Source organism: Tachyglossus aculeatus, chromosome 5, assembly GCF_015852505.1.
Source record: "Tachyglossus aculeatus isolate mTacAcu1 chromosome 5, mTacAcu1.pri, whole genome shotgun sequence".
NCBI classification, from domain to species: domain Eukaryota; kingdom Metazoa; phylum Chordata; class Mammalia; order Monotremata; family Tachyglossidae; genus Tachyglossus; species Tachyglossus aculeatus.
Genome location: NC_052070.1, coordinates 85,252,399 through 85,264,641, shown reverse-complemented (window position 1 = coordinate 85,264,641; position 12,243 = coordinate 85,252,399). Strand labels below are relative to the sequence as shown.

Sequence of the window (12,243 nt, the reverse complement as noted above, 5' to 3'; positions counted from 1 at the left end):
CCACGGCTTCAACTATCACCTCTACGCTGATGACACCCAGATCTACATCTCTGCCCCTGCTCTCTCCCCCTCCCTCCAGGCTCGCATCTCCTCCTGCCTTCAGGACATCTCCATCTGGATGTCCGCCCGCCACCTAAAGCTCAACATGTCGAAGACTGAGCTCCTTGTCTTCCCTCCCAAACCTTGTCCTCTCCCTGACTTTCCCATCTCTGTTGACGGCACTACCATCCTTCCCGTCTCACAAGCCCGCAACCTTGGTGTCATCCTCGACTCCGCTCTCTCATTCACCCCTCACATCCAAGCCGTCACCAAAACCTGCCGGTCTCAGCTCCGCAACATTGCCAAGATCCGCCCTTTCCTCTCCATCCAAACCGCTACCCTGCTAATTCAAGCTCTCATCCTATCCCGTCTGGACTACTGCACTAGCCTTCTCTCTGATCTCCCATCCTCGTGTCTCTCTCCACTTCAATCCATACTTCATGCTGCTGCCCGGATTATCTTTGTCCAGAAACGCTCTGGACATATCACTCCCCTCCTCAAAAACCTCCAATGGCTACCGATCAATCTGCGCATCAGGCAGAAACTCCTCACCCTGGGCTTCAAGGCTCTCCATCACCTCGCCCCCGCCTACCTCACCTCCCTTCTCTCCTTCTACTGCCCAGCCCGCACCCTCCGCTCCTCCACCACTAATCTCCTCACTGTACCTCGCTCTCGCCTGTCCCGCCATCGACCCCCGGCCCACGTCATCCCCCGGGCCTGGAATGCCCTCCCTCTGCCCATCCGCCAAGCTAGCTCTCTTCCTCCCTTCAAGGCCCTGCTGAGAGCGCACCTCCTCCAGGAGGCCTTCCCAGATTGAGCCCCTTCTTTCCTCTCCCCCTCGTCCCCCTCTCCATCCCCCCCGCCTTACCGCCTTCCCCTCCCCACAGCACCTGTATATATGTATATATGGTTGTACATATTTATTACTCTGTTTATTTATTTATTTATTTATTTTACTTGTACATTTCTATCCTACTTATTTTATTTTGTTGGTATGTTTGGTTCTGTTCTCTGTCTCCCCCTTTTAGACTGTGAGCCCACTATCGGGTAGGGACTGTCTCTATGTGATGCCAATTTGTACTTCCCAAGCGCTTAGTACAGTGCTCTGCACATAGTAAGCGCTCAATAAATACGATTGATTGATTGATTGATTGATTATTTATTTTACCTGTACATATCTATTCTATTTATTTTATTTTGTTAGTATGTTTGGTTTTGTTCTCTGTCTCCCCCTTCTAGACTGTGAGCCCACTGTCGGATAGGGACTGTCTCTATATGTTGCCAACTTGTCCTTCCCAAGCGCTTAGTCCAGTGCTCTGCACACAGTAAGCGCTCAATAAATACGATTGATTGATTGATTGATTGAATTGGCCTCTACCAGTCAAGGCGGCTTCTCCAGGAGGCAATCCCCTATCCTCCCAGCACTAAATCCCCGGCTGGGCAAGGCAACTATAATAATCAATCAATCAATCAATCATATTTATTGAGCGCTTACTGTGTGCAGAGCACTGGACTAAGCACTTGGGAAGTCCAAGTTGGCAACATCTAGAGACAGTCCCTACCCAACAGCGGGCTCACAGTCTAAAAGGGGGGAGACGGAGAACAAAACCAAACATACTAACAAAATAAAATGAATAGAATAGATATGTACAAGTAAAATAAATAAATAGAGTAATAAATATGTACAAACATATATACATATATACAGGTGCTGTGGGGAAGGGAAGGAGGTATAATAGCCCGGAACAAGGGAAAGAACACATGGAGAAACAGCGTGGCTCAGTGGAAAGAGCCCGGGCTTTGGAGTCGGAGGTCAGGGGTTCAAATCCCGGCTCCGCCACTTGTCAGCTGCGTGACTTTGGGCAAGTCACTTCACTTCTCTGGGCCTCAGCTACCTCATCTGTAAAATGGGGATTAAGACTGTGAGCCTCTTGGGACAACCTGGTCACTTTGTAACCTCCCCAGCGCTTAGAACAGTGCTTTGCACACAGTAAGCGCTTAATAAATGCCATTATTATTATTAATCCCGGCTTCGCCACTTGCCCGCTGTGTGACCTTGGGTAAGTCCCTTCACTTCTCTGGGCCTCAGTTCCCTCATCTGCAAAATGGGGATTGAGACTGCGAGCCCCACGTGGGACAGGATTGGGTGCAACCCGCTTTTTCTGTATCCAGCCCAGGGCTTAGGACAGTGCCGGGCGCGTAGTAATCAATCAATCAATCGTATTTATTGAGCGCTTACTGTGTGCAGAGCACTGTAGTAAGTGTACAGTGTACTGTGTACTGTCACACAGCAGACAAGTGGCAGAACTGGGATCAGGTCCTCTGACTCTCAGGCATTTGGTATTTCCACTAGGCCTCACTGCTTCTCCACTATGACCTTTGACTCTTCTTTTGTGCTTGGCAGGGCACAAATCCTACTTCATAATTAAGCCATAGTGATCTTCTGCATGTATTTATTACTCTATTTATTTATTTTACTTGTACATATTCTATTTATTTTATTTTGTTAATATGTTTGGTTTTGTTCTCTGCCTCCCCCTTCTAGACTGTGAGCCCACTGTTGGGTAGGGACCGTCTCTATGTGTTGCCAACTTGTACTTCCCAAGTGCTTAGTACAGTGCTCTGCACACAGTAAGCGCTCAATAAATACGATTGAATGAATGAATGAATGAATGAATACTAAGCGCTTGGGAAGTAAGCGCTTAACAAATGCCGTAATTACTATGGCATTTATTATTATTATCTACATTCCCCCCCACTTCCTTCCCCTCCTCATTGCCTATCTCAGTAAGACCCCAGGGAACTCAGCCTGATTTTGAGCCTCCTCCAGCCCTCCCCAGCAGCGTCCTGTCCTACAAGATCAATCAATCGTATTTATTGAGCGCTTACTGTGTGCAGAGCACTGGACTAAGCGCTTGGGAAGTCCAAGTTGGCAACGTACAGAGACGGTCCCTACCCAACAGCGGGCTCACAGTCTCGAAGGGGGAGACAGAGAACAAAACCAAACATATTAACAAAATAAAATAAATAGAATAGACATGTACAAGTAAAATAAGCTTTGGGACGTCTGTGGGGGACATCCCCCTGGAGCTACCCGACCACCCCGCTTTCCTCCCACTCTGGGCATCCAACCCACTGCAATAACGGCACCCTTCTCCTGACTCCAGCAATTTTGGGGGAGCAATACGCCCATCTGAACATCTTCCTGGCGGCTCGGCGGAGGATCCCCGTCAATCAGTCGGCCAGTCGTACTTGTTGAGCGCTTACTGCATGCACAGCACCGTACTAGGCTCTTGGGACGGTTCGCTCTAACAATAGACAGACACATTCCCTGTCCTGCCGATAAGAGAAGCAGCGTGGCTCAGCGGAAAGAGCCCGGGCTTTGGAGTCAGAGGTCGTGGGTTCAAATCCCGGCTCCACCACTGGTCAGCTGGGTGACTCTGGGCAAGTCACTTCACTTCTCTGGGCCTCAGTTCCCTCATCTGTAAAATGGGGATTAATACTGTGAGCCCCACGTGGGACAACCTGATCACCTTGCAACCTCCCCAGCGCTTAGAACAGTGCTTTGCACATAGTAAGCGCTTAACAAATACCAACATTATTATTATTATAAGGATAAGCAGGGGTGGGAGAGCCACGGAAGAAATGCAGTTTGGTAGAGCCACCCTGATGCGGGGACCACTTATTAGACTGTGAGCTTCTTGAGGGCAGGGATCATTTCTACCAACTCCTAGTGTACTGCACTCTCCCAAGTGCTTAGCGGAAATCAATCAATCAATCGTATTTATCGAGCGCTTACTGTGTGCAGAGCACTGTACTAAGCGCTTGGGAAGTACAAATTGGCAACATAGAGAGACGGTCCCTACCCAACAGTGAGCTCCCAGTCTAGAAGGGGGAGAGCACTCGATAAATAACATCGACGGCTTTCTTTTGTTCAGGGAACCTCGAGACAGTATTTTGCCCCCCTGCCCCGAGCTCCTCCTCCACCCAAAACTTGAAAGAACAGGAAACTGTGGCTCCAGAAAGCAGCAGCCCCAGATGTTTTGCATAAAGGACTCCATCCCCGTCTACATTCTGAACCCGGTTCTCGGGCGCTTTTCAAAAAACAAAACTGAAGGCGGGGAACCTTCCAGCTCCCCCAAAGCAAGGTCTCAAAGAGTCAGGCCTCGGTCTGCGGGGGCCGGCCGGGACACTGGATCCATTTAGGCCGGTTAGGGGTCAAGACGAGCAACCACTATGGCCAAATGATTTCCTTCCTATGGGCCTGTTGTCCATTGTCTCTCCCTTGGACTCTCTCCCGCTGGAGCATGAAAGGCCGTCTCTTCAACGCCTCCTCTACTTTACCCCAAAGGGGGCCAGGCAAGGAGGCAAGTGACTTCGTCCTCCGTCCGATTCGGCAGATATTGCTTTTTCCGTCCCATTGTCTCCCCGAGGGCCCGGTTCATCGGCTGCGGCGTGGCACTTTTCTCGTGAAACTATATACGGTTAGCGGTGCTGAGAGGGGGAGGTGTCTCCCCCTCTCCCCTCCCTCCCCCTCCACATTTTCCAAACCCCGCCGTAAAACAAAAGCCCCTTGAAATAATTAATCCAAGCTTTGGCAGAGCCTGCTCTGAGAAAGAATTCTTTTACTAGCCAGCATCTATGCCCAGAGGCTGGACCATCTGCTGGTTATTAACCCTAGCCCTTCCACCACTAAAACAACCGGAGTAAGAGCCGGGCCTTGGCTCAATCAATCAATCAATCGTATTTATTGAGCGCTTACTGTGGGCAGAGCACTGGACTAAGCGCTTGGGAAGTACAAGTTGGCAACAAGTTGGCTCAGACAGCTTCCCTTCCAGGAAACTCTGCATCCCAGGGATTTTGATCCATCCCACTGAGAAGGCCGGAGTTCCCGCTGGGCTTGGGAAAGAAACTGAACTCTCCCAGGGCTCCAAGCAGCTTCATCTGAGGAGGCTCTATGGCCCATCTGCAGTGAATCAATCAATCAATCAATCATATTTATTGAGCACTTACTGTGTGCAGAGCACTGGACTAAGCGCTTGGGAAGTACAAGTCGGCAACATCTAGAGACGGTCCCTACCCACCAGCGGGCTCACAGTCTAGAAGGGGGAGACAGACAACAAAACCAAACATATTAACAAAATAAAATGAATAGAATAGATATGCACAAGTAAAATAAATAACTAAATAGAGTAATAAATCCATACAAACATATATACAGGTGCTGTGGGGAAGGGAAGGAGGTAAGGCGGGGGGATCAATCAATCGATCAATCGTATTTATTGAGCGCTTACTGCGTGCAGAGCACTGTACTAAGCGCCTGGGAGAGGGCGAGGAGGGGGGAGAGGAAGGAGGGGGCTCAGTCTGGGAAGGCCTCCTGGAGGAGGTGAGCTCTCAGTAGTGCATATCTACTATTCTATTTATTCTGTTCAAGATGTGCATCTAACTTTATTTCTATTTATTCTGATGACTTGACACCTTTCCACATGTTTTGTTTTGCTGTCTGCCTCCCCCTTCTAATACTAAGAATAATGGCATTTATTAAGCACTTACTATGTGCTTAATAGTGCTTAATAGCACTTACTACTATTACTCTATTTTCTTTGTACATATTTATACTATTCATTTTATTTTAATGTTTTGTTTTGTTGTCTGTCTCCCCCTTCTAATACTAATAATAATGGCATTTATTAAGCACTTACTATGTGCTTAATAGTGCTTAATAGCACTTACTACTATTACTCTATTTTATTTGTACATATTTATTCTATTTATTTGATTTTAATAAGTTTTGTTTTGTTGTCCATCTCCCCCTTCTAATACTAATAATAATGGCATTTATTAAGCACTTACTATGTGCTTAATAGTGCTTAATAGCCCTTACTACTATTACTCTATTTTATTTGGACATATTTATCCGTATTTATTTTATTTTAATATGCTTTGTTTTGTTGTCCGTCTCCCCCTTCTAATACTACTAATAATGGCACCTATTAAGCACTGACTATGTGCTTAATAGTGCTTAATAGCACTTACTACTATTACTCTATTTTATTTGGACATATTTATCCTATTTATTTTATTTTAATATGTTTTGTTTTGTTGTCCGTCTCCCCCTTCTAATACTAATAATAATGGCATTTATGAAGCACTTACTATGTGCTTAATAGCACGTACTACTATTACTCTATTTTATTTGCACATATTTATTCTATTTATTTTATTTTAATACGTTTTGTTTTGTTGTCCATCTCCCCCTTCTAATACTAACAATAATGGCATTTATTAAGCACTTACTATGTGCTTAATAGTGCTTAATAGCACATACTACTATTATTCTATTTGTTTTATTTGTACATATTTATTCTATTTATTTTATTTTGTTAATATGTTTTGTTTTGTTGTCCATCTCCCCCTTCTAGACTGTGAGCACGCTGTTGGGTAGGGACTGTCTCTAGATGTTGCCAACTTGGACTTCCCAAGCGCTTAGTCCAGTGCTCGGCACACAGTAAGCGCTCAATAAATACGACTGAATGAATGAATATGTGCAAAGCACTGTTCTAAGCGCTGGGGAGGTTAAAAGGTGATCAGGCTGTCCCTTACAGTCTTAATCCCCATTTTACAGATGAGGTCACTGAGGCCCAGAGAAGTTAAGTGACTTGCATAGTGGATAGAGCCCGGGCTTGGGAGCCAGAAGGTCATGCGTTCTAATCCCGCCTGGGCCACTTGTCTGCCGTGTGACCTTGGGCAAGTCACTTCACTTCTCTGGGCCTCAGTTTCCTCATCTGTAACTGGAGGATTGAGACGGTGAGCCCCCCGTGGGACAGGGACTCTGTCCAACCTGATTTGCTTAGTACAGCGCCCGACACGTAGTGAGCACTTAGAAGCAGCGTGGCTCGGTGGAAAGAGCCCGGGCTTTGGAGTCAGCGGTCACGGGTTCAAATCCCGGCCCCGCCAACTGTCAGCTGTTTGGGCAAGTCACTTCACTTCTCTGGGCCTCAGTCACCTCATCTGTAAAATGGGGATTAAAACCGTGAGCCCCCCCCAATATGGGACAACCTGATCAACTTGTATCCCCCCCAGTGCTTAGAACAGTGCTCTGCACATAGTAAGCGCTTAATAAATGCCATCGCTATTATTATAATCAATCGTATTTATTGAGCGCTTCCTGTGTGCAGAGCACTGTACTGAGCGCTTGATTAAATGATAATGAGTAAATAACATAATTATGATGATGATTATGATTAGCACCAGGGCAGGACTAGCACCGGGGCGAGCCAGATTTAGAAAAGATTCCGGGGTTCAGTCCTTGAAACGCACTGGGCCAAAACACACAATTCCCAGTGGGAATGTCGTAGGAGATTAGATTCATTCATTCATTCATTCATTCATTCATTCAATCATATTGATTGAGCGCTTACTGTGTGCAGAGCACCGTACTAAGCGCTTGGGAAGTCCAAGTTGGCAACATATAGGGACGGTCCCTACCCAACAACGGGCGCGCAGTCTAGAAGGGGGAGACAGACAACAAAACCAAACATGTGGACCGGTGTCAGGTCGTCAGAATAAATAAAAATTTATAAATAGAAATAGAAATAAAAATTAGGGGCAGGGACCAGGGCACCAGAGACTTCAAACCAAGAGGGGGAACGAGACGGATCTGCATCAGGTACATATTTGAAAATGCCAGCAAAGTTTCTAGCTGGGAATTTGAGCTCCCTCCAGGAAACTCCTTTTCCACAACCACAACAAAGGCCGGCGTGGAGAAACAAAGGCAGGAGCAGAGCAGGGGGAAAGGAGGGCGAGGAAAGCGTGGCCCAAACCATCCAAGCGGCCACGTCTCCAAGAGGAGACGGTCCCACGGTCCGGGAAAGGGAGAGCAAAATCCCGGCTCTGCCAGTCGTCAGCTGTGTGACTTTGGGCAAGTCGCTTCACTTCTCTGGGCCTCAGTTCCCTCATCTGGAAAATGGGGATGAAGACTGTTAGCCCCTCCCGCGGGGCAACCTCATCACCCTGTGACTCCCCAGCGCTTAGAACAGTGCTTGGCACGTAGTAAGCGCTTAATAAATGCCATTATTATTATTTTATTTAGTATTAAAAGGGGGGATTGACAGCTCCAAAGCCCGGCTACAGCCCGGGCCTGAGAGTCGGCGGGTCATGGGTTCTAATCCCGGCTGGGCCACTTGTCTGCCATGTGACCTTAGGCAAGCCACTTCACTCCTCTGGGCCTCAGTTTCCTCATCTGGAAAACGGGGATTAAGCCTGGGAGCCTCTGGGGGACAGGGACTAGAAGTGGCGTGGTTTAGCGGAAAGAGCCCTTTATTCTATTTATTTTATCTTGTTAGTATGTTTGGTTTTGTTCTCTGTCTCCCCCTTCTAGACTGTGAGCCCGCTGTTGGGTAGGGACTGTATGTGTTGCCGACTTGTCCTTCCCAAGCGCTTAGTCCAGTGCTCTGCACACAGTAAGCGCTCAATAAATACAATTGATTGATTGATTGATTGATTGGGAGTCAGAGGACGTGGGTTCTAATATCGGCCCTTGTCTGCTGTGTGACCTCGGGCAAGTCACTTCACTCCTCTGTGCCTCCGTTACCTCATCCGTAAAATGGGGATTCAAAAGTGTGAGCCCCACGTGGGACAACCTGATTACCCTGTATTCCCCCCGCCCCCCCAGTGCTTAGAACAGTGCTTGGCACATTGTTTTGTTGTCTGTCTCCCCTTTCTAGACTGTGAGCCCGCTGTTGGGTAGGGACCGTCTCTATACATTGCCAACTTGGACTTCCCAAGCGCTTAGTACAGTGCTCCGCACACAGTAAGCGCTCAGTAAATACGACTGAATGAATGAACAAAGACCGTCATTATTATTAATCACCTCGTATCTACCCCAGTGCTTAGAACAGCGCCCCGCACATGGTATTCATTCATTCATTCAATTGTAATTATTGAGCGCTTACTGTGGGCAGAGCACTGTACTAAGCGCTTGGGAAGTACATAGTAAGAGCTTAACGAATACCACCATCATCATCAGAGTGGCTCAGTGGAAAAGAGCCTGGGCTCTGGAGTCAGAGGTCATGGGTTCAGATCCCGGCTCGGCCACCTGTCAGCTGTGTGACTTTGGGCAAGTCACTTCACTTCTCTGTGCCTCAGTTCCCTCATCTGGAAAACGGGGATGAAGACTGGGAGCCCCCCGTGGGACAACCTCACCACCCTGTAACCTCCCCAGCGCTTAGAACAGTGCTCTGCACATAGTAAGCGCTTAATAAATGCTATCATTATTATTATTAATATTATCAGCGTGGCTCAGTGGAAAAGAGCCCGGGCTTTGGAGTCCGAGGTCATGGGTTCAGATCCCGGCTCAGCCGCCTGTCAGCTGTGTGACTTTGGGCAAGTCACTTCACTTCTCTGGGCCTCAGTTCCATCATCTGGAAAACGGGGATGAAGACTGGGAGCCCCCCGTGGGACAACCTGATCACCTTGTAACCAACCCACTGTTGGGTAGGAACCGTCTCTAGATGTTGCCAACTTGTACTTCCCAAGCGCTTAGTACAGTGCTCTGCACACCGTAAGCTCTCAATAAATACGATTGATTGATTGATTGATTGATTAATAAATGCCACTGTTATAGAGAAGCATAGTGGCTCAGTGGAAAGAACCCGGGCTTTGGAGTCAGAGGTCACGGGTTCGAATCCCGGCTCCGCCACACGCCTGCTGCGTAACCTTGGGCTTCTCTGAGCCTCGGCGACCTCATCTGCAAAATGGGGAGGAAGACTGTGAGCCCCACATGGGACGGCTTGATCATCATCAATCGTATTTATTGAGCGCTTACTGGGTGCAGAGCACTGGACTAAGCGCTTGGGAAGTCCAAGTTGGCAACATAGGGAGACAGTCACCTTGTATCCCCCCCAGCGCTTGGAACGGTGCTCTGCACACAGTAAGCGCTTAACCAATCAATCAATCAATCGTATTTATTGAGCGCTTACTGTGTGCAGAGCACTGGACTAAGCGCTTGGGAAGTCCAAGATAACAAATGCCATCATTATTACCCATTAGTACCCAGTCCCCCAGCCCCCCAAAAGAGGCCTGGGTCACCCCCCCACCCCCCAGGCCCCAGGTACTCACCGTTACACCACTGAAACGGTTGCATCAATGAGGCCCGACTGGAGCTGCTGGCCCCTGGAGGGGTCGTGGGGGAGACGCCCCTTCCTCTCTCCCTTCCTCCGGACACCCCGGAGGCCAGACAGGAGGAGGGGGCCGGGGGGGGGGGGGGGGGAAGCAGGGGGACCGATGGGCTAGCGGCTGCCTCCAGAGAGGGCCCGGGCCATGGCAGAGGAAGGTGGGCGACTAACAAAGGGGGAGAGGGGAGGAAACCAAACAACACACACACACACAAAAAAAAAACAACAAAAGAGGCCCCAGGGAGAAAACCGCAAGAAATGAAATGCAAAGACTGAGCTCCGGGCCGGGGGAGGAGGAGGAGGAGGAGAAAGGGGAGGAGGAGGAGGAGGAGAAAGGGGAGGAGGAAGAGGATGCTACTCTTATTGCTCCTGCTATTGCAACTGCTACAGTGCAGGGAGACCCTCCCCCTCCTTCCCCTCCCCTCCTTCATTCCATCGGATTTATTGAGCGCTGACCGTGGGCAGAGCACTGGGCTAATAATAGTAATAGTCATCATCATCATCATCAATCGTATTTATTGAGCGCTTACTATGTGCAGAGCACTGTCCTAAGCTTTTGGGAGGTACAAGTTGGTGACATCTAGAGACAGTCCCTACCCAACAGTGGGCTCACAGTCTAAAAGGGGGAAGACAGAGACCAAACATACTAACAAAATGAAATAAATAGAATAGATATGTACAAATACATTAAATAAATAAATAAATAGAGTAAAAAAATATGTACAAACACATATACATATATACAGGTGCTGTGGGGAAGGGAGGGAGGTAAGATGGTAATAATGCTAATGATGGCATTTGTTAAGCGCTTGCTCTGGGCAAAGCACTGCTCTAAGCGCTGGGGGGGATACAAGGCGATCAAGTTGTCCCACGGGGGGCTCACAGGGTAGGGACCGTCTCTCTATGTTGCCAGCTTGGACTTCCCAAGCGCTTAGTGCAGTGCTCTGCACACAGTAGGCGCTCAATAAATACGATTGATTGATCGATTGATCCATCCCCATTTGACATTCATTCAATCCTATTTATTGAGCGCCTACTGTGTGCATAGCACTCTCATGGGTTCAAAACCCGGCCCTGCCACTTGTCAGCTGGGTGACTTTGGGCAAGTCACTTCTCTGGGCCTCAGTTCCCTCATCTGGAAAATGGGGATGAAGACTGGGACAACCTGATCACCTTGTAACCTCCCCAGCGCTTAGAACAGTGCTTTGCGCATAGTAAGCGCTTAATAAATGTCATTATTATTATTATTATTATTATTATTAATCGCTTGGGAAGTCCAAGTTGGCAACATACAGAGATGGTCCCTACCCAACAGTGGGCTCACAGTCTATCAATCAATCAATCAATCGTATTTATTGAGCGCTTACTGTGTGCAGAGCACTGGACTAAGCGCTTGGGAAGTACAAGTTGGCAACATATAGAGACAGTCCCTACCCAACAGTGGGCTCACAGTCTAGAAGTGGGCTCACAGTCTAGTGCTGTGTATTTGACAGATGAGGGAACTGAGGCTCAGTGAAGTTAAGCGACTTGCCCAAGGTCACACAGCAGACAGGTGGCGGGGTTGGGATTCGAACCCATGACCTCCGACTTCAAAGCCCGGGCTCTTTCCACTGAGCGCTTGGGAAGGACAAATGGGCGACAGATAGAGACGGTCCCTACCCGACAACGGGCTCACAGTCTAGAAGAGGGAGACAGAGAACCAAAAAAGCAGACAGGCCTCAATACCATCAGAATAAATAGAATTATAGCTATATACACATCATTAGTTCATTCATTCAATCGTATTTATTGAGCGCTTATTGTGTGCAGAGCACTGGACTAAGCGCTTGGGAAGGACAAGTCGGCAGCAGAGACGGTTCAAAGCGCAGAGAATACTATTCTATTTGTTTTATTCTGTTAATAGGTTTTGTTTTGTTGTCTGTCTCCCCCTTCTAGACTGTGAGTCCGCTGTGGGGTAGGGACCGTCTCTGTATGCTGCCAACTTGGACTTCCCAAGCGCTTAGTACAGTGCTCTGCACAGCGTGGCTCA

General features: G+C 48.2%; 1 protein-coding gene across 2 annotated transcripts in view; it reads right to left on the bottom strand.

Moving 5' to 3' along the window:
- The window catches only part of RNF122 (ring finger protein 122), a 29,909-nt gene extending 19,614 nt beyond the window's left edge, over positions 1–10,295 (bottom strand). For both annotated transcript variants that reach the window (XM_038746300.1, XM_038746301.1), the window contains exon 1: positions 10,159–10,295. In XM_038746300.1, coding sequence (XP_038602228.1) covers positions 10,159–10,183 — 25 coding nt within the window. In that variant the 5' untranslated portion in view covers positions 10,184–10,295. The remainder of the gene's footprint in view (positions 1–10,158) is intronic.
- Between the last annotated feature and the right edge of the window lie 1,948 nt (positions 10,296–12,243).